The following is a 24,338-nucleotide window of genomic DNA, read 5'->3' as shown; positions in this document are numbered from 1 at the left end:
GGCATAGGTTGGGGCACATGCTGCACCCATCGCTGTTCCTCAAACTTGTCTGTAATACTTCCCATAAAACATGAATATGTTATTGGTTAGCACAAATCCTAACAACTGTAGCACTAGGTTAGTGTTTTCACTGTAATCATCACCTCGCAGCATCAGAAAGTACTTTGCTGCTTCCAAGCCCACCTTATGTGGGATCGATGAATACAGTAACTCTACATCTAGGGTAAGGAGAAGCATATCTGGTTCCATAATTACTTTATTTAATCTCCTCAGGGCATCCCCTGTGTCTTGGACATAGGAGGACAACTCCGTCAAGAAAGGCTGCAGGTATAATTAAATATACCTACTTACCCCTTCTGTGGGTCCCCCAATGCCCGACACAATGGGAAATCCTGTTTTTTTTTGTACACTTGTGTATTTTGGGAATGCAGTAAAATGTAGGTACTACTGGATTCAGGTTGAAGAGGAAGTCATATTCTTTTTTAGTAATGTCTCCTCTATCCCTAGCATTATTCAACATGAATAGAAGCTTGTTACATGCTCTATCATAAGTGAGTCTCATCACCTCCTCATATTGCTCTTTTATTTGAAGTTGTCTTTGTACTTTTTGGATATAGCTTTCCTGATCTAAAACCACTATATTTTCTCCTTTATCAGAAGACTTAATCTGTAAGTCTTTTCTACCTACCAACTCCTTAAGAGCTTGTCTTTCATGTCCGGTAAGGTTGTCATTGACTATACCTGTAAGACCAATGTTACCTACATCTTGTTCTACACTCTTAACAAAGGTGTATATGCTAGGTGATAGAGACATCTCGGGCATATATTTGGAGGGCGGCTTAAAGCTAGTCTTTTTTGGATAACTGACTTCTACTGTATGTCCTTCTTGTTCTTCTAACAAAGACACTAGATTCTCTATTGCCTCAGCCTCTTTACTGTCTAATGGTTTTTCTTTTCCTAATCTGTTTCCCCTGTTTTTTAAGGATCAATTTCTTTGCACACATATTAAGATCCTTTAGAAATTTAAATTTGTCTAGGCCATTGGTAGGGCAAAATGATAGGCCTTTTTTAAGTAAATTCATATGTGCCATGTTTAATTTAATTTTAGATAGGTTGACAACTGACATTTCATCTGGTGCCCCTTCTAATTGGTACTTCCCCATGACTGACACTCCTTGCTCTGATTCCTGGTTACTATTCGGTATCTGGGACTGTCCCTGTATCTCCCCCCCCCCCCCTCTGCCTCTCTGTCTCTGTCTGCCTGAAAAGGAGGACCACCTCCCCCTCTTTCATCTCCCTCCTCTCCAAGTCTTCCCCCTAAAGGGATCCTTGTCTGCAGTGATTTTCTGATATTTTGAGGGCCACTTTCAGACTCATTCTCAGAATTGTCTGTCCCTGAATCATAGGAGTGTCTGGTAATGTTGTTATTCCTATATATATATATATATATATATATATATATATATATATATATATATGCCTTTTTTAAATCATCTTGATTCCTTACCATTTTACGCCTCTTCCTAAACTTAATTTCACTCTGTAATTTCTTCACGCTCTACTGTACCTCTTTATTCAATTTGTTAAGAGCAGGATCTAAGGCAAAAAGATTCACTTGCTCATTAGGTTTCATCCTCATCTACCATTAACTGTATTAGCTCAAGGGTACATCCAATAGGTGTCACCTATAAGTGTATAGGTGACACCTAAACCCAAGGTCTCTGCTCCTCCAAGAGACCTAATACTCTGATGCCACAGATTCTCTGATAAAAAAAAGATCCTACAGGAGGCAAGGAAAATGTCACCATTAATCTTTGAAAAATATGCACTACAAATCTATGCAGACCTAAGCCCCATCACATTGGCAAAATGAAAAGAAGCCTGCTACCTTACCCTACATCTCCAAGAACTTAGGATCCCGTACCGGTGGGGATTCCCATTTGCCATCAAAGTTGTCAAGGATGACAAAATCATCATTTACAATGACCCTGAAGACTTGGAACATTTTTGTAAACAACTAAACATTTCTCATCCTTCCCTGCCAAAACTTTCAGAAAGCACCCAAGAAGCTAACTTACAGACAAAGAATACTCCTAAACCCCAACGCTCAGAGTAGACCACAATGGTAAAAAATAGAAGAAATACATCCATGGTGGCACCGACTGCAACACCTACAACATCAGATCCAACCTGAGTCATCAACACTATCAAGATTTACAGAGCTAGGACTTGAGACACAAAAATGAGGCACTTAACAGCCTAATAGGCTCAATATAGAGAGCACAGTATTAACCTGACACTAACCTTTAACTTTTAGTTATCATATCCACTAGATATGTGCAATTTGGTTCGGTTCGATTCGGAAATTCGGAAAATTTGGCAATTAAAAGCTCAACTGTCTCTGCCCAACCTCCTTGACCTCTAGCTGGCACAACGACTAGGTAAGATCACCATCTCTCACAAGACACATCCATGTACGATACAAACATGACCTGCCCTAACATACCTATACTATCCAAAAATGCAAAAGGGCTTAATTCACCTACCAAGCATTCTATCACACTTAGACATTTTGCTAGACATAGGGATTCCATTATTTTTATCCAAGAAATGCATTTTTCTTTGGAATTAGAGCCAAGATTCACATCCATAGACTTCCCCTTATGGTTTCTCAATTCACAAACCTTCAAAAAAAATGGGGTGAGCATACTGATCCACAAACACTTACACTTCCAGTTGTTAAATAAGATTACAGACACAGAAGGGGGAATATTGATACCAACAGGTCTTCTTTTCCATAGACCAATTACCCTGATTAATGTGTACGTACCCCACAGTGGTAGACATAGATTCTTCCTACGCCTGCTCTTCTTAGTGACAGAACACAAAAAAGGGACACTAATATTGGGAGGAGACTTAAATGTAACGATAGATCCAACTCTAGATACTTCCTCAGGATCCCCGCAGGCTCACTCCAGAGCACCAAACACAGTGTACAAATGCATAGAGCAACCAGGACTGGTAGATAAATGGCGTGCACAACACCCAACACAACGCAACTACACCTTTTACTCCCACCCATGGTCAGTTTACACAAGAATCAACTACCTATACATAGACCAAAATTACCTATCACTTTTAAAGGATTCAGATATCCAACCAATGGCCTGGTCAAATCACTCCTTAACCAGTATAAATCTGGATTGGCCAGGCAGACCAACAGTCCGGTTTATATGGAGACTCGACAACTCAATGCTTCACTATCTCTCCACACGAGACTATATATATATAAATCCTTGACCGAGTATTTCCAAATTAACATGACGGTAAACACCTCTCTGAACTATCTATGGGAAGCACATAAAGCAGTAATTAGAGGGGAGTGTATTAAGCACAAAGCCTTCATGAGAAAAACATATAACTCCGTCCTCAATAAACACTTTAACAACTCAATTAAACCACATAGAATTACGGCACAAAAACTCCCCCAAAAACTGTATTTTACTATCACACATCACCAAACTTAGGAAAGAGTTAAATTCAATATTAACAAAAGAAGCTCATAGAAAAGCATTATACCTTAACAAAATGTACTTTTATGAAGGCAACCGAGCAGGCCAATTGTTGGCCAAGCTATTAAAAACTCAAACCCTTAGGTCACAAATCCATAAATTAATAACACCAGAAAACCAGACATTACAGGACAGTACAGAAATAGCAAATCATTTCAGTTCATACTACTCCACTCTATCTAACCTAAATTTGAAGACAAATTCAGACCACACAATCCAAATGCAAAACTATATTGCAGTAGTCAATCTGCCCAAGATTCAGACCACTAAGCAGGAGATACTTGAAGCACCCATAACCGTGCAAGAGATCCTCTGTGCAATATCAGATTTACCTTCCGGGAAAAGCCCTGGCACTGACGGTTTCACAAATGCATACTTTTTTTTTAGCTCCACATCTGCGAAACCTATTTGACACTTTAGATTAGGGACAAATACTACCCAGGAAATGTTACTAGCACATGTATCAGTTATCCCGAAGCCAAACAAAATGCCCACAGACCCAAGTAATTACAGATCCATCTCCCTGTTAAATACAGACATCAAAATCTTAGGAAAAATTCTAGCAAAGAGACTAAACAAAATCCTACAGGACATAATACACACTGACCAGGTATGCTCTCAAATGCATTCAATATTACTAACGGCACAAGACAGGGTTGTCCCCTTTATCACCTATCCTGTTCCTATTATCCATGGAGGTCTTGGCATCACATGTCTGGAAAAATCAGACTATTAAAGGGATAGAACTTGGCCCACATATTTGCAAAGTCGCACTATATGCAGACAATGTGCTCTATACAGTCAGCAACTCAACTCAATCAGTAAAAGAAATAATGGTTGAACTCAAAAAATTTGGCCAATTCTCGAATTTTTCAGTGAACACAAACAAATCAGAAATTCTTAACATGTCTCTTCCACTTAGTTTATTTTATGCACTCTCCTCCGCATACCTACTAAAACTTTAAACCAAAAACCCTCAAATACCTAGGCACCCATCTTTCCCAGACCCCAAAACCCTATTCAACAGTAAGATTATAGTTCTACAGAACTGCATGCCTGTTATGTAAAAATATAATTTAATGCTAAATATTGAATATTAAAGGTCTGACTAAATTATGGGCTAGATTACAAGTGGAGCAAGGGTTAAGCATTAAAAAAACTGCACTTAGCAGTTTTTGGGGGCAAAAGCCAGCGACTGTGGGTTGTTTGAAAAAAAAAATGCACTGAATGCCTTTACATTGTGATCTTTGGGAACTGTGTGTTCACTGTAAATATTTATGTATATATGTATATTCATATATATTTATGTGTTATTATGTTTACACACATTAACACATAAATATATATATATATATATATATATATATATATATAGTCATATATAGTTATGCTAACAAGAAAAAACACAAGAAAAAAATAAATACATATTAATTTATATACAATAGTTAAAGGAATATACATCATGCATAAGAATGCATTTATAAAAAATTGCACATAAATTCACTATTGTTTTAACCTCTAAGCTGCCCTAACCGAATCACCTAATCAACCCCGATGCAGGAATGGGAGTTGTTAGGAGATTAATGCATAAACCGCCACCACCCAATGCAAACTAGACCTATACTAACACCTAACCCTGCTCTAAATTAACTATCCTCTAAACTAAACCCCCTAAATAAAAAAATAAAATAAAAAAATCTGAATTACAAACAAATAATAAACTACAGTATTGCAAATAAAAAAAACACCATTATACCTAACATTAAACTACATGCCCCATACAATACAAATCCCACCAAATACAAAGAAAAACCTAAACCCTAACACAAAATAAATTACAAATTAAAGGGGCCTTTTGCAGGGCATTGCCCTAAAGTGATTGCTCTTTTACATTTAAAAGAATCAATTAAACCTCCGCTCTACAATGCAAGTAACCCCCCACCCCCCAAAATAACAAAATCTACCTAAAAATAAAAGTTAAAATAAAAAAGCCTATTCTTAAAAAATAAAAACCCACACCTAAAAAGCCATAACTAACCCCAAAAGTTTTACTCACTGTTGGGATATCTGTCTTTTCTTGATCCGAAGTTGGACCCTCTTTGTCCTGGTTTCTGGCACCGGGGGCCCATGTTCACGGAGGCGGACTTCGGCATCCTCTTCCATCGAGACAATTTGGAATAATTTTATTATATTGTACATGTGCAAGGCACACTGAGATGGCCACAGAAATTTTTTTAGAGATGTATTTACATACATGATCTAGCTTCATTAAAGCTCTATTTATCATTATTGTATATTGCATTTCTCTTTATTATTCCGGAGGACTTTTTTACATTTTTGATAAAAAAAAATTTTTTTTAAAAATGTGCAAAAACTGGAAAGAAAAATTATATTTTTGTGTACTCAAAAAGCCATCATCATCATTGATATGTGTACTGCTTCTGTTCCAGGATACAACAATATGCACCTACCAAGTTTGCTGCACCCAGTACTAAATTGCAAAGCTTTACCAACTGGCTTCTATAATTGGTTAAAATAAGAGAACAGATTTAAAAAGAGCTGCATGTAGAGGAGGACAGACAATAAATGGTGAATAGAAACCCCTCTACTGTAGGTGTGTCCAGCAATTTACTGTCCTTAGAAACATATAATTTGATGGTAGATAAGAATCAAAAGGCCCATTGAGTCTATCCATATTGTTATTGTTGTCTTAGGATAGCCTTATGCATTTCCCAAGCATTGTTTAATTCTTTGTTAGAGCATGTACTATTTACATTACATACTGTATCTTACTATGGGCCAGATTAGATTAGGCAAACTAATGATAGCGCTATTTGTGATACTCAAAATTCCTGCACCACTCTAACTTTAGCACTCAAATTGATATTTGAAGTCAATGGCAAAGCATGTTATCAGAGAAGCGCTAGAGCGGCCAACATTGCTCTAGTGAAACCTATATACATACAGTACATATATATATATATATATATATATATATATATATGAGGTCAATTTGAAAGTTGTTTATAACTGTATGCTCTATCTGAATCATGAAATAAAAATGTTGGGCTTTTTTTTATCTAATTTTAATAAGAAGTTTATTCAATTAAGACTGTACAATTTACCTTTTTAATTGTAGAAAAAGGAGTTTAAATAACTACAATTTAAATGCATTTGCTTTGCTAAGTCATATACAAAATACAGGGTCTCAAAATATTAGACTATAATTTTATTTTCTACTTTTCTATTTGCACTCTTATATAGTAGCCTTTTAAAACCAGAAATTTTGAGAATAACCTTCAGTGAGCTACAGGGCTTATAATGGGCGAATCAATTGTGCACGAGACGTATCAGAATTGGTGGTTCTCATATTAAAAACCTTGCCACTCAGGCGAGATATTCTAGGAAGTCTCGTTGGTACTGCGGGGCCCTTAAAAACATCTTTGAAACATAACTTTTATCTTGAGATATGTTTATGTCTCTATGTAGTGTTCTTAATGTAAAACAGAGACTCCTACATTATAATACAAGGACTAAAAAAAAATCTTAAAAGATTTTGTGTGTTTTCTCTCCATGCCGGTGAGGTTTTGAATATCAGCCCCTTTATCAGCTTGCTAAAAGAAATCCAGCTTTCATAACACTGACCGTTTCATTGCTTTCTTTACCTACTCTTTTCCCAGCACCCTATCTTATGTTATTATTTACTTATCTGATTTGTTTATGTATTCAATTTAACAATAAAGTCAACATTGAACTTTATGAAATACAATAGTATATTCCATCTTTGACCATTAATATTTATGTAAATGACAATTAAAAAGTCATTGCTTTTATAAATGGTGTATATGCAGCCCATTGTTGTAAAGTTTTCTGAATAGTTCCCTTAAGAACATATTTTACCTCTTTATTCCTCAAACTATAGATTAAAGGGTTGAGCATTGGAATTATTACAGTGTAGAAAACAGACACAACTTTATCTTGTTTGTTAAAGTCACTGGAAGGCGGGCGTAAGTAAATAAAGAATACTGTCCCATAAAAAATAGATACACAGGTAAGATGAGAGGAACATGTGCTAAATGCTTTGCTTCTACCCTTTGAAGAATTAATTTTAAGGATAGTAGAAACTATGAAGGAGTAGGAGACAAGAACTGTTATCAGTGAGCCAACACCAAAACAGCAGGTAAAGAAAATTGTTACCATATCACAGATGAATGTGTCAGAACAAGAAAGCTTCATTAATGGTGGTAGGTCACAATAAAAGTGCTCTATAAGATTTGAGCTGCAGAACTGAAGATAAAACACGCAGCCAGTCTGGACAGCTGATTGAAGGAATCCAATAAAGTATGTAAGAAGAATTAGACAAACACATTTCTTCTGGGTCATGATGGAGACATAATTTAGAGGGTTGCATATGGCCACATATCTGTCATATGACATGTCTGTCAGAAGAAGAGCCTCAGTTACAGCCATGGAAACAAAAAAGAAAAGTTGCAGTGCACAACCATTGACTGAGATGGACTTACAGTTAGAAACTAAATCAGACAGCATTTTGGGAGTCACTACAGTGGAATATAAAAGGTCTACTATTGAAAGGTTTCCCAAAAAATAGTACATGGGGGTCTGGAGAAGAGAATTAGAGTAGACCATGGCCATCATGCCAAAGTTCCCAAAGACTGTGATCAAATAAACAAGCAGGAAGAATACAAAGAGAAATGGGGCTATAGATGTGCTGTCTGTTAATCCAGCAAACGTAAACTCTCTCACAGTTGTGTAATTTACATCATCCATTAAAGCAGTTCCTGTAAAGGTGATAAAGTAAGTATATGAAAATCTGTTTAAAAATTATATCTATAACTATGCAATTTTCAGTCTATTCTTAAATTATTATGTCACTGTAATAAGTTACTAATAGTGAAGGATTTGAGTTGTTTGAGGCTGTAGCTATGTATGGGGCCATGGCTAGGTAAGAAGAAACTGTGGTAGGGAGGGGCAATTTTCAGCGTTCCCCTAAAAGCCCTAAAACAATGATGGTGCAACCAAAATGTTATGAAACTGCAATAATAGCATGTTTCTCACTGCATTATAAAATAAATGTATTCTTAAACATGTGCATTTATTTGTGTGTGTATGTACATATATATATATACAAATATCAAATAATGTTCCTGCACTCAGATAAGTTCTTATTGTGTAATCCATAAACATTGCAAAATGAATCATCAAGCAAATCAATGTGTAACAAGTTTGCATTGCATTGATTAATGATTTATTTTGCAATGTTTATGGATTACACAATTAGAACTTATCTGAGTGCGGGAACATTATTTGATATTTGAATATTGATTTGAATATTGATATTGATGGGTTCTGGGTTTGGAGTGTACCCTAGTTCCGAGCATTCTATACTTATTAATACATACCACTTTGAGAGTGTTATCCTATATATAGTGAAATATACTGTATATACTGTATATATATATATATATATATATATATATATATAATGTCATTAGAATGAATTATTCAGTGTATCACTGCTCTGCATTATCTTATACATACTAATAAATCATATTGTGAATTTATGCATAGTTGAGGGTGTCTCTCTTTGTTTGCCTTGTAATCAGTATCATACTAATTCAGCACTGGATTATAATATTTCCTAGAAGCATGCTCCAATATTGGAATTAGCTTTGGATGAGCTCCTTGAATACTGTTTGAAGGGTTGCTTGACCCATCTAATACTCTTTGCTTTCTATAACATCCTCAAGGATAAGTTTTTAGCCAGTACTTGAATGAATAGAATGAATAGAATGTTGAGCCTCTAACAGTTTTCAGTAATCCAAGGGTCTTCTTGATGAAATGGCCACATTTTCTACAGTACTATGCCATTTTCTGGTTGCTCTGAGGGTATGATTCCAGTGGGTCATGTCCTCTCTCTCTGCCTCAAACAAATGCAGAAGTGTAAAGGTTTGCTTGTATGTATAGGGAGCCATACCTATTTCCCTTGGATCTGTAGATGGTAATAAATAATAGGCTTTTTAATATCTATTAAACTTTAGTTTTATATAGTTCTTTTATTAGGAGAGCAGATCTGTTTTACTTAGTTTTATGGATTATTCTTTTTAAGTCTGAACACTCCGACCATTGCTGCGGTATTGAGCCCTTTGTTATTTAAAAGTACTTTGGATACTATTGTGATTCTTTTTGGTCATGACTCCTTTGCTTTTATCTGGTTCCGTTACACTCCATGTATACAAAGCACAGGTGAGAAGGTCAGAGTTGAAAGGTCCAGCAGGGACAGTCAAACGTTGAAATAGAGAGTATGTCTTTTGATGTGATGGACACAATTTGAGACCTTGTGCTGGATCACCTTAGGCTTTCATATCCGTGATAGTTTTTATGTCATTCTACAGTGACAGTGAGAAAACACGGAACCTGACACAAGGCTAAGCAATTGCTTCTTAGCATTATCTTTCCTGATGTGGTATATGGTATCCATATAAGCTCCTTCTTGAGTGCCTTGTGAAGGGTGTGTTTTTGCTTTTTATCTGTAGATGGCAACAGTGTTTGGCTAGTGTGACCCAACATTAACAGATGTTTAAAGGAATCAAAAACTGTTCTACTTTATCAGAGTATAAAATTCTTTCTTTTTCTTTCTTTCTTTCTTTCTTCTTTCTTTCTTTCTTTCTTTCTTTCTTTCTTTCTTTCTTTCTTTCTTTCTTTCTTTCTTTCTTTCTTTCTTTCTTTCTTTCTTTCTTTCTTTCCTATTGTATCAAAAACAATAATGCAGATTTACCATTGGGTGAAAAGTTATTTTAAACTACATAAATGTGATATCCACCCAAATTTCACAGTGTTTAAAATGGGCAGAACATATTTTATTTTACTGCTTATGTTTTTTTTTAATTTCTCAACTAATGCCATGCTTACTTTGAATTATGTGATCTTTAAAAACTATTTTTTCCCAAAAACAAAAACAAAACAATTTTGCAATAAAACCATGAATAATATATAAAGCATGATTAAACAAATTAGAATGCTAATGAAATATCTGGCCTTAAATGTAAAAAAAAATGTGAATTTGACATTAAATATGTTTTATCCATTTATCTATTTAAAAGTATATATAAGTGATATGGAAGAACTCTTAGAGCTAAACAAATTTATAAGTATAGTCTGAATGCCAAAGATTTGTTTGAATTTCTTACCTGCTAGATGCAATATACAATATTATTCACTTATAAAAGCTTTGTATATACTGTATATTTATATATATGCTTCACGTATTCAACTCTTTTATATCTTCAAAATATAATCATAAGGGAATAAGTCATTAATCTCAATATAGATATAATCAGGCAATTATAATTATTAACAGACTATTTTTTGTCTTTGTTCCTTTGTAGTTAATACCATTAGCAAATTTGTATTCACAATACTACCTGTTAACCTTATAAATCATAAGCAATAAATAAAAAATTTAAATTTTTCAAAGGTTTATTTTCAAAGCCAATAGCTTTTTTGGCTACCTACTTTAAACCCTATTGTAAGTCAAATTTCAGTGAATGACTCACACAAATTATATATTGTTTTTTTTAGCATGTCCAACAGATTCACAATATACCATTATTATATTTATAATTTATGGCATGTGATATACTGCGGCAAAAACTGTAAAAATATGGGTCACTTTTGGGTAGATTTTAATAAATAATATTGAAAATAGCCCATTGATCACTGCTGTTACTGTGATCACCTTACTAAAGGCTAGATTACAAGTAGAGCACTAATTTATTGTGCAATGGGAAAATTTGCCAGTTTAAGGGCGCGTGATAAATAACCAGCCATCACGAGTGGCTGGTTATTGCTACCGCAAGCTCAGACCTCTGGTTAATTTTTAAATGTGCCCCAATTGCCCCCTCAAATACAGTGTGTAGTTTTTTTGTATTTTTTATAAATAATTTGATATTGGGTTTTACATATTACAAAGCATTGATCCGTAGCAATATGTTACAATACAAAATGTGAAACTTGTCAAGTACACAAAGTGGTAGAATATATAGTGTCATTATACAGAGTGAAAGAACAACAACAATGGAATCCTTTTATTAGTTAACATAACTAGGTTCCATCTAACAATATTATAGTCCGCATTATATCTTCGGATGTTAAAGAACCTTCTCTATTCAGTCAACATAAGTCTATTGTTAGTGAGATTTATGCAAATCTCGTTTGTATACTGTATAAATCATTAATCTGTTAGGGATATGATAGGTTATATAGAAAAGGACACACAAAGTCAAAAGAGAATGCACCAATAGAACATAGTATCTGCTGTAGTAAATAATGTTTATTGTACAATCCAAAAGTTGTGTACAAACAAGGTCACAGTTGAAAATGCCTCAGAAGAAGCACATCTACGCATGCGCAAAACGCGTCAGGCGTTTTCAACTGTGACCTTGTTTGTACACAACTTTTGGATTGTACAATAATCATTATTTACTACAGCAGATACTACGTTCTATTGGTGCATTCTCTTTTGACTTTGTGTTCCTTAAGCGGCTGGGTTTACCGCTTTATTGCACCACTTACTTGCAAAGTCACCCTTGGGATACAGAGCCGGTCTTTTGTCCTTACGGATCCCCCCCAGGATACACCACTTGGTTAAGCCTTGCAACGTCACAGGTGACGTACCAAGGAAACGTCTCCACGTTGGATCCCTCTGTGGCACGCCGAGAAGGGAAACACAGACTGTACCCCCCCGGAAGGGTTTCATCGCCTATTCGAGGAGAAGTACAGAAGTGTCCCCAGGCACCCCACCAGCTAAGTGGAGGGTAAGAGTTGATCGTAGATGAAATACTGTGACCACATATTGCCACCCGTGACTACTAGCCTCTGGGACATACTTTGATACTCTGGGACTTTATCTTTTCCTCGGGACAACGAGCTTTGTTTCTACCTGAGTGACTTTTTATAACACTTACTTTTGGTCCAAGACTGGTACGCCGTTTATTGGGACCTGAATATCCCCATTATTGTGTGCTTTGATATACGTTTTGAGCACTCGGGGACTCTCTATTTCTGAACACGCTTTGAATTGTTGATATTTTGTTATATAGAAAAGGACACCTATCAGGAAAACAGATGTGCATATATAACGTGTATGAGTGAAACTAGAATTGGATGGGATAAAATATGTGGAGTAAGTAAATGATCGTTGGTGCAACTCATAGAAAGAAGGGAAAGAAAAAAGGGGGACAAGAGGGGAAATTGTGGGTTAAGGTTAACCACTAATTCTCCCCTAAGTACTCACATACTGTAGCTTAATGTAGGGGCAAATACTAAAATTATTATCTATTTCTACTGGTAGACTGCCCCCCCCCCACAGCATTGCCTCTAGGTCTCTCAGCAGAAACAATGGAGATCTATTCTTCTTATATCTGCAAAGAAGCTGCTTTCCATATATTCTAAATGACTCATTTTGTCAATTACTTGGGACCATCTGGGACATTGGGTTTTTCGACAGTTTCTTGCAATGACCACTTTAACTGCCATAAAAATTTAGATATTTAGATTTATAATATGCTTAGGGATATTGTCTGGAAAGAGATGGAATAATCCCATTTGAGGATTGGCCCTTGCCCAAAGTCTGCATATCCTAGGGCAACCCCACCACATGCGCAAGGATGTGACAACTCTACCACAGCCTCTCCAATACATTGGGGAATGTACATTAGAGATTTGGAAAAGATGAAGAGGAGTTACGTGCCATTGTGTTAGGATTTTGTAGTAAGGTTCGTATGTGGTTACATTATGAATTGCTTGTTTAGTTATATTGCTAGCCTTAGTCCAAGCTTACATAGAAGCTTCAAAATTGACAGTTTTTTTCCATTGAAGTATATGGGAATATTTGAAAAAAATAGTGAAGGTTAATATGTCTCTATAACAGAAAGATAAAGATTATCTGGTAAACTACCCCATTGTCCATCTTCTTTCCCATTCCATTGGGTGTCGCAAGGTTAGGTATAGAAAATCCCAAGATTGTAAAAAGCTTTTTAGTCTGTGGAACTCAAAGAGTAGTAGTGGGGATATTAAGAATGTTATCTGAAATTGTGAGAGAGTATATATTGAGTTTTGTACAAATAGATTGCTTATTATGTTCATGTCTAAGTCCCTCCATAAATGGGGATGTGAATCTTGTATTGAAACTAGTAGTCCTGTGACAGAATGGATAGGAGAAGGGTGAGGTGACACACCTGTAAGGTGTCAGATTTTATCCCAAAATTTAAGGTTGGAAGCCACAACAAAATTCCATGTCAAATCTTGTGGCCTGGTATGTTTGGGAATCCATATTAATTCTTTGAAGGGTATATCTATTTTTATGGAAGCTTGTTCTAACATTGACTACTTACTAGGGTTTGCTGAGTGGGCCAATGCCATAATATGTGCTAACCTGGAGACTTCATGGTATACAGCAATATTAGGCATCACTGTTCCTTTGGCTAAAACCGAGTTGTGTAAAACTTTCATGGCTACCCTAGGTCATTTGCATCTCAATACTAAGCTATTACACGTGGATTGGAATTGGGCTATTAGCGCTCTAGGTACTGAGATAGGCAAACATTGAAATGTATATGTAAGTTTAGGTAAAAGGTTCATTTTAATAGATGCAATCCTTCCACACCATGAGAGGCTTGGAGAGTCCCATTTAGCTACACTCTCTTTGAATTTCCGAAGAAGAGGATACCATTTAGCTGAAATAATTGTATGCTGATCATGGGAAAGGACAACTCCCAATATTTTAAGCTGGGTAGTGGACCAAGAAAAGGGATAATGAAGTTGCAAGTCTCTTAGAGAATTCTGTGGAAGATTGATAGTTTGTGTAATGTTGAGTTTATAAAGATTAATAGAGCTGGATTCGTCTAACAGCATGAATAGTGCCAGTAGGGAGGATTGTGGATTGGAAAGACATACCGTAAGATTGTCAGCGAATAATGCAACCTTATGAGAAGATTCATGGATGGCAACTCCCTCTATTTGAGAAGAGCAGAAAATTGCTTCCGCCAAGGGTTCCATTGGTTATTTTAAATGGGGAAGAACAGAAGCCCAGACCTCTGACCATCGCTGACGGTTGTGAATATAGTGATAGTATTTTATTTATAAAAGCTTGAGGAAAGCCAAATTTAATTATAACCTCGGTCATATAGGACCAGCTTACCCGGTCAAAGGCTTTTTCAGCATCTAGTGAGAGGGTAACACAAGACTGGCCCAAGTCTATGTGTTTCCATGAAAATATTCAACAGTCGTCTGGTGTTGGCTGGGCCCTGTCTACCCAACGTAAAGTCCACCTAATCTGGATTAACTAAGTGTGGAATAATGTTATTGAGGCAAGTAGATAGAAGTTTAGCGTATAATTTGACATCAAGATTTAAAAGCGATATCAGCCTAAAATTTGCACGAGTCTGGGGATTTTCCTGGTTTTGCCAAAGTAATAATAGTTACTTGTAGAAATTGTGCAATAAACTGTCCCTCTTGACCAGCAAGAGTGAAGACACGGGGCAAGAGTGGGGTCAATTGTTTTGAGAATGTTTTATAAAAGATGTCTGTGTAACTGTCCGGGCCTGGGGATTTATGTGGCTTAAGGTGGGAAATTGCAATCTGAACTTCTTTTAATGTTATTGGGGCATTTAATTTCTCTAACTGCTCTTTATAAAGTGTGGAAAGAGATGAGTGGGATAAGAAGGTTTTTATGAGGTTTTTATTTGTTTTTTTGTTGTAAAGTGGAGTTTAAATGATATAATTTGGAATAATAAGAGGCAAAGTCATCTCCAATTTATTTGGGGTGCGTAATTTTCTTGCCTCCTGATTGTAAAAAGGGTATTCCCGCTTGCGAATTCCTATCTCATAGTTTCCTAGCTAATAGTCGGCTTTATTGCCTTTACAATAAAACAACTTTTTGCAACATCTGAGATGTTCTTGGACCCATAAGATTTCTAACTTTTGTATTGACTGTCTAACTGAAGCTATACTCTGATGGATTTGTGGGCCTAAAGAGTCTCTGTGGGTTTCCAAGAGGGATCTTAGAGATTGATGTAGGTCTGCTAAGGTTGCAGATTATTTTTATTTTTGCTAGCTCGTGTCTGTGTTTTAATGAAGATTCCACTGAAAAAAACGTGAAAGTACTCCAGAGAACAAAATCGTCGACCTCTCCATTATCGTTGGTTGAGAGAAAGTTAAAGATCTCCTCATTTATTTTATCCTTTAGTGCTGGTATGGATAGTAGAGAATCATGCAGTTTCCATGGGGGTCTAATTGTTATGGAACTGAGTTCTGGAATCTAAATGAGTACTGGGTCATGGTCCGACCATGTGCAATGTCCAATTTTAACAGATTGAATTTTGTCTAGCAACTATGGATGGCAGAGGAACATATCTAATCTAGAATATGAGTCATGTACTTAGTAATAATAAGTATAGTCTCTAGATGTGGAATGGTGTGCCATCCAGATATCGGATAAATTTGCCTGGGAAATTAGGGAATATAATTTTTTAGAAATGTCTGACATGGTCTTATCTGTTTTTCTACCTATCGGTAGACGTCTGTCTAAATTGGGATCTAAAACCATGTTAAAATCACTGACTATGATGAGGTGGCCATGCATAATGTTTTCTAAGTGATTTAGGAACTTTTTGAAGTGCTTAATCTGTCTGGTATTAGGACCAAAGTAGGGGATACCCTCTAGTTTGCAAGCTAAAATTAGAAATCGACCCATAGGGTCAGCGTACTTATGGCAGAATTTGTATATAATATATCTGAGAATGAGAACGGCTACCCTTCTCGATTTCTGGGAATATGAGGCTGTTTCAAGTACCGGATAGAAAGGGAGTCGCAATGGGGGAGAGGACCCAGCCATCCAGTGTGTCTCCTGAAGAAAAGTTATTTAAACTGTCATTGATTTAATGGAATTATGGAGAAGACTGCACTTGGCCAAGAGAGTTGAGGCCCCTGACGTTATGTGAGACACAGGTGACACTCATAATGGGAGGGAGATGTTGGAAGAGAGGGAGAGTGAGAGAAAGAGAAAATAAAAAAGGAGAGGAGCTGCACCTACGATGAACTAAATGACAAAATCAATTTACACTATTGATGGTGGTATTTGTAAGAGAAACTGTGTATTAAGTCTCTAGAAATGGATAGAGACCCGAGAACTATAAGTATGGGGGTATGGATTGGAACTAGCCGAGTGTTGTATTATAGTGTTCTGATTTATGTTATAAATGTCATATAGAAAATGACTGTTGGAAATACTAACGGCTAGATTACGAGTTTTGCATTATAGTGAAAAAGCAGCATTATCATGTTATAATGCTGCTTTTTCACTAGCGCTGGTGTTACGAGTCTTGCAGGTTTAGGGTCACCGCACACTTTTTTGGCCTTACCGCAAATCAACTTACGCAAATTGCGTATAGTCTTTTTCAATGGGACTTCCATAGCGCTGGTATTACAAGCTTTTCCTGGGAGGCCAAAAAGTGAGTGGTACACCCTATCCCGTCAAGATTCGTAACGCATTCTAAAGTCAGTAGTTATGAGTTTTACACTACAAAGCTGTAGCATAAAACTCATAACTAAAGTGCTAAAAAGTACACTAACACCTATAAACTACCTATTAACCCCTAAACCGAGGCCCTCCCACATCGCAAACACTAAAAATGTTTAATTAACCCCTAATCTGCCGCTCCTAATCTACCTATTAACCCCTAAACCGAGGCCCTCCCACATCGCAAACACTAAAAATGTTTAATTAACCCCTAAACTGCCGCACTCCCGCCTCACAAACACTAGTTAAATATTATTAACCCCTAATCTGCTGCCCCTAACATCGCCGCCACCTACATTTATTAACCCCTAATCTGCCGCCCCCAACATCGCGGCCACTATACTAATTTTATTAAACCCTAAATCAAAGTCTAACCCTAGCACCCCCTAACTTAAATATAATTAAAATAAATCTAAATAAAAATTCATATCATTACCTAAATAATTCCTATTTAAAACTAAATACTTACCTGTAAAATAAACCCTAAGCTAGTTATGATATAACTAATAGTTACATTGTAGCTAGCTTAGGGTTTATTTTTATTTTACAGGCAAGTTTGTATTTATTTTAACTAGATAGACTAGTTAGTAAATAGTTATTAACTATTTACTAACTACCTAGCTAAAATAAATAAAAAATTACCTGTAAAATAAAACCTAACCTGTCTTACACTAACACCTAACCTTACACTACAATTAAATAAATTACCTTACTTAAATACAATTAAATAAATTAAATGCAATTACCTAAATTACAAAAACAAACAAACACTAAATTACACAAAATAAAAAAAACAAATTACAAGATTTTTAAACTAATTACACCTAATCTAATAGCCCTATCAAAATAAAAAATAAAAAAGGCCCCCCAAAATAAAAAAACCATAGGGGGGCGGAGCCAACTGCCAAATGAGCTAGACGCATACAGTAAGAGCTCTGTCTCTAAATCCTATTTTTGGGAGATAATTGCTAATATTTATTACAACTGAAGTACCTAAAGAAGACACCTACAAATTTATCGTGGAAACTGAGCAACGATTAAGATTTTGAAGTGAGTGAGAAGACTTTTTCCTCAATTTACATGTTCAGATACTGCCATGAGGACACCAAGCTCAGCAGCAAAATCCAGAAGCTTTGTAATAGTTTGCTGTATGGACTACCTCTATACTAATCTCCTTAATAAAACTGATCACTTTCGCAAAAATGGCACTGGCACCCATAGAGAACTTATACACTACGGTGCAGTCCCTGCTAGAACAATTAGCCTGGCGGATGGATGAGAATCTTGACGAAATCAAACAGCTACTACAGCCAGTTAATTGTGATCTGCCTGGCCAACTGGTATCACTAGGTGAGAACCTATTAAAGCCCAAACAGACCTCCGGGACTACAACTGTTCCACCTACTAGAGGAGTAATCCATGAAGATTATTTGGTTGACGGCTCCCGACTACGTCAGGCTGACTCTCCAGAACCAGCAAGATTTCAGGGACTTTTAGATCCGAAGAACCATTTAGACTGCTCAATTGCGACTCTATGTGATGATGTGGATCCCTCTTTGTCAACTAGTCCTCCCAACACTTTGCCACTATTCGATATGGTGGAGACCGGTCACTTTGTCGGTGTGGGTTCTCTACCGGGGCTATGTGCAGGCCCATCTGGACTGGGGGTCGACGTTCCCACGCTGAGATTCAACATGCTGTAGTTTTCAAGCCTTGAATTTAGAAGAGGGCGCACTCATGAGATATTACGGCGTTTGACAAACTATGTTGTCCTTGATAACCTCAGAAGAGGTATCGGTTAACCTGAAGCTACTTTTTATGTTTATTGGAGAAGACCTAGATATTGCCTCCAGAACACTCATGACCCTAGATCAGTTGCGCTGTAACCTGTCCAGTATTACTATTTTCTAGTGAACATATGAACCACTATATTATCTCTCAAGTGTGGGGAAAAACCTTGCAGCTTATATTTTTCTAGTTATGCTATGTTATATACTGTTAAACTTTTCCTTTGCAAGGTTCTATTGCTGACGGTTTTATGATATGGGGTATATAATTCCACTCACATATTCTCCCCTTGATGTGCGTTTCATAAGTTATTGCAATGTAACATTTTTTTATGCTCTTATCTTTCTGTTTTCATATTTATAATGATTATGGATCATAACACTTTTAGTTATTGTGGGTATTGATACTCAAATAGTTTTTTTCTTAAGTGATAATTGGATATGTTCATATACTTCTTGTTTTCCTATTACTAAGATGATGCGTAAAGTTTAGGTCACCTTGGTCATGTACTGTTATTAACGTTTCTTTTTTGGGGTTTATCTTTATTCATATCATCGCTATTTATAATATCTTTTTCCCCAGGGCTACACAAATATGCCCCCCTGAGGTGAAAATTTCAGCTTTTACTTCTTACTGATATAATAAGAGATATTTGTAAATTTATTCTATGTACCACCTCACTACTAACATAAGCATATCTATTAGAGACTATCTTTTTCTAGCTATATCCTACCTGAATATGCTATTAGTTTTCAGTAGCAATATAGACGCAAACCATTATCTTATCTTTTTACAAACTATATGCAAGCCTGCATGCTGCTACTGTTTATGTTATTGCAAGACAACCTAAATTGATTCCTAAAGGGGTTATATAGGTCTTACAGGTATGCAATGAGGACGCTCCTAACATCCTATATTGTCTCTAGATGTATACACTATACTCATGTCAGAGTTCTGTGTAACATTATGTGTGTGCAACACAGAGTTTCCTTTAGGATTCTATCTTCTCCCTTCATGTAGTGAAATTCCCCCATAGTTCTATTAGCGTATATGTATGTTTACTAGACTTGGTATGAATAATTAGTCCCTAGTGTGAAATCTTTGAGCAGCCTAGACCTACAGGTAAACACCATTATTCTTTTTATTTGCCTTCTATTAGATATGTCAAAACACTTAATTCACAGTTAAGTCCTATGACATGCTGCGACTTGTCTTTACCTTATAAAACCTTGTGTAACATGATAAGACAAATAGATTAAGTTTAGAACAATAAGACTACTCACAATGTATTTATGTCTAAAGTAGCTATTCCATTTCAGGTCTAACTTAGAGAACATTTTTCATACTCCTTTTATGCTTCAATTAGTACGATTATATACTAACGTTATAGATTTTTCATAAAATACTATGCCTCTTTGCAAGATATGATAGGTATCGCATGTATAATCTGTTCTCATATTATCAAACTTATCTTATTACTATTCCATGTATGATACTGAATATACTTTTTATTTCCTAATATATAGATCTCTCAAAGCTAATTATATGTGTATATATTTCTGTAAAACATCAAGGATAGCCCTTAACTGCTCTTACCTGAGCATTCATTAGCTATGTTACATGGGTTAGTTGTGAACTTCCTTCCCTCACAGTTCTACGTGTCTAGTATTATACTATTGGGTGGCCGGTACCGATTCCCCCCCTAAGGGTTTTTCCTTAATATTTGTTTGGCAGTTAGACTCAGGAATACAGATTCCATTTAATTTCCCTACTATTCTACATATGGCTGACACAGGGTGGCGGCTAGTTATATTCCCACTCCTATAATATATAATATTAGTTTTACTCATAACACAGGACGGATGGGTTAAGTATCTCCCCTCACCCTTTCCCACTCCGTGATCAGAGTGGGTCATATTCAATATCCCTTTTCCGTCTTCGTCCAGTGGTGACATTAACCCCTGAGGGGAGATACAGCATATATCCTGTACCCGTATTAGGTTACCGACGGGGAGGATAGGGTATTACTTGAAGTAATATGGAAACTGCTCCGTCATTTATATTTGTGAATTGTACAGTCGTTTTGCCTTATTTATGATATCTATTTCATTTAAGCTAACATTATTTGGTCATTCAGAGAAGTTTTCCTTGTTATGAAAAGGAGGTTTCCAAAGGCCAGATTTTGATATTGATCCATAGCTCTCTACTCCTTTGTTCTATTTACTACCTATAAGCTCCCTTATTTTAACATTATACTAAGGTAATTACCCCCTTGTAACTCATAATTCATAACTTCTATTACACTATTCTCCCCTATGCCACTGTTGCCTATAAGATCCACTATCTCATTGAGAAAATTAGATATACATGCGTCCTGCTAAACATTTCGCATTCTCCCCTCTGCCCCCCGAACCCCCCACCCCCTCCCCCCTCCCCTCTCCCACTCCCTTATACATCACACGATACATTGTTACACTAGAACCTTGACACTTTTTTTTTCTCTCTCTTTGGGATTACTACTAAGCGGTGTTTACCCGCTGAAGTTAGTCAAATGGGGATACCCTATTTGACGGGCTTCCACATGTCTATGATGAAGGTGTCAAATTTTTTTAGACTATTTTGTACATTAGATCAATGTTATTGTGGTTTTGTATTTGTTTTTTTTATGGTTATCATTTTTATATTTCTACTGCCTATAACAATTGGTTCAATCTTGATCCATCGCATTAACTATTGTTCATAAGCTTATATTGAAGAAAATGAGATTCCTCAAAGACATGCATAACATATAGTCTTCATATATATGTATGCTCATGTTGATATGCAATTTATGTTGTGGAAACAAAGGTTTATCTGTTAGATTTGAGTTGCTAACTGTAACCCACTTATCATGCCTGTATTGCAACTTACTATTTTGTTCTACTTCTTTGATGTAACTATGTTCAGAATCTCAATAAAAGAAATATTAAAAAAAAACAAAAAAAAAACCCCTAGCCTAAACTAAACTACCAATAGCCCTTAAAAGGGCCTTTTGCGGGGCATTGCCCCAAATAAATCAGCTCTTTTACCTGTAAAAAAAATATAAACAACCCCCCCAACAGTAAAACCCACCACCCACACAACCAACCCCCCAAATAAAACCCTAACTAAAAAAACCTAAGCTCCCCATTGCCCTGAAAAGGGCATTTGGATGGGCATTGCCCTTAAAAGGGCATTTAGCTCTATTGCAGCCCAAAGCCCTAACCTAAAAATAAATCCCACCCAATAAACCCTTAAAAAACTAACACTGGGGGGCGGAGTTTGCCACAATATGGAGAGGACGCACTTCCTCGCAGCTCCGTAATTTTTCTTATTAAAGTTTCATTTGGAGAGATATTGGGAGTTATTCCTTACCCAGTTCTCATATGCAGTATCTATACCAGCTGTGGGGCTAGTATTGAGGACTCTTATCAACCTGCTTGTAGATAATCTTGCCTACATCTGCAACGGCCATTAGGCCCAGGCTGTGCATCTCGCACAAACAGGACATCCCAGCGACGCAGAGATAGAAGGCGCACTGCTCTCCCACTTGCAATCCGCTATGGACTAGGCAGCCTGCCCTGAAGATGGATCTTTACCTTCTCACGTTGCCCGAAACTCTCGACTCACTTCATCCGACGGTGCCGAGGATGACAACGTGACAGGCCGCAAATAACTGCTAACACTCAGCGTGAACAGAGAGATCTTTTCACACAGCACCTGTTCCAGTAAGTCTGAGGGGACTTACAGCACACTCACTTGCTCCCAACGCATAGCGTGGTCTGGCACGGTCCAGATTGGGGAGGAGATGCAGGGCAACACGCTGACCAATTATCATCATCTGTGAATACCCCTAATAGAGAGAGTCATAGTGCTGCCCAATAACATATTCGATCTGTTGACACAGTTCCAGGCCTGACCTCAGTCTCAAGGTGGACAGAAAAACCCTGTCATAATCCCACAGCAACCCATTTAAATATCTTGCTCCATTCTGTTTTCTATAGTTTTGCCTACAGCCTCAGACCTTATTTAACCCCGCAAAGTCCCAAAGTACCACTCATAATCTTGGGGCCTATACTTCATCAGTGGTCTACGAGTCACACACAAGAATTTGTACTCAGCTTTTAACTATTCCTGATCACCCACCCCACCATCGGACCTCTCTCCTCCCTTTCCCGCCGGCCCTTATTTCCTGTGGGTCATATCTCAATACCTGCTCCCACGTCACTTAGAGGAAGCACCATCCCTAGGAGAGAGGTCCCTATAACTAACTATTTGGCCTTCATTGCTCTACTAGTGATTTTGGGCATTTCATCCAGGTAAACTAAGGAAGATATTGCACCACATCATGTGAGTAAATATCACTTCCCTCCAGGCCTGATTTCCTAACTATACCGTGCTAACCGCTTTGGATTAGGGGTACCTGATACTCTTTTCCCAGCTACTACCAGCCTAGAGGAACCACCACTCATAACCCTCATACCTCTCTGAAACTCCAAGCCTTTATTTTGCAAAATGTCTCAATCTGCAAAGAGAAAACAAAAATGTCAGGAAAACCCCAAAAGAACACTAGCGAACCATTTCCATAGCAAATTACAGACTGAACACAAGATTTATGATGAAAATTCTAGGGACTCTCACACGTCTCCTGAAAGATCACACAAACCTGACCATCAAGTCTCAGAAAAACCCTCTCCTCTACATACTTCTATACTGGCATCTATTAAGGCATTGTCAGACAAAATGGACAGCCACTACACATCTCTTAGGCAAGACCTCAAAGCCTCTGTCACTGAGCTTAAAAGAGATATTTCCTCCTTAGGAGAGCGCACGGAAACCCTTGAAAAAAAAACATGAAGACCTCAATATAGACCACACAAATTTACTCTCTTACACCCAGAACCTAGCTGAAATGATAACAGAGCTAGAATCGAAATTGGTGGACCTAGATGATAGGTCCCGCCCCAACAATATTAGGCTACTGGGTATTCCTAAAACCATCGGCACTGCAGAGCTCCCTGATTTTCTACAAGGCCTATTTAAAAATCTGTTAGGCTCTCTCCAAGATCATGACCCGCTTATTGATAGAGCGCACAGAGTCCTCCGTCCAAGGAACACGACCTCAGAGACACCCAGAGATGTCATCATTAGACTCCATTACTACACCTTTAAAGAAAAACTCCTCAAATCTTCTTTCCAAAATAAGAATTTAAAGGACCCTTATCATAATATAACATTTTCCATATCTCTCTCCACATACCCTAGCCAAGAGACGCTCATTTCAGCAGTGCACCCAGTGTTTGCGTCAGAATAATGTAAAATACAGATGGGGTTTTCCGGTAAAGATTTTCTTCACTCATAAG

General features: G+C 37.0%; 1 protein-coding gene across 1 annotated transcript; it reads right to left on the bottom strand.

Annotated features, from left to right (window-relative positions):
- Nucleotides 1–7,204: 7,204 nt before the first annotated feature.
- On the bottom strand, nt 7,205–8,360 carry LOC128662337 (olfactory receptor 5B12-like). The gene is made up of 2 exons (XM_053716140.1): nt 7,473–8,360; nt 7,205–7,237 (listed from the first exon to the last, which is right to left on the bottom strand). Exons 1-2 carry the CDS (start codon nt 8,358–8,360, stop codon nt 7,205–7,207), a joined length of 921 nt encoding a protein of 306 aa, XP_053572115.1.
- Nucleotides 8,361–24,338: the final 15,978 nt, after the last annotated feature.

Source organism: Bombina bombina, chromosome 6, assembly GCF_027579735.1.
Source record: "Bombina bombina isolate aBomBom1 chromosome 6, aBomBom1.pri, whole genome shotgun sequence".
Lineage (NCBI taxonomy): Eukaryota > Metazoa > Chordata > Amphibia > Anura > Bombinatoridae > Bombina > Bombina bombina.
This window is presented reverse-complemented; position numbering and strand designations above follow the sequence as displayed.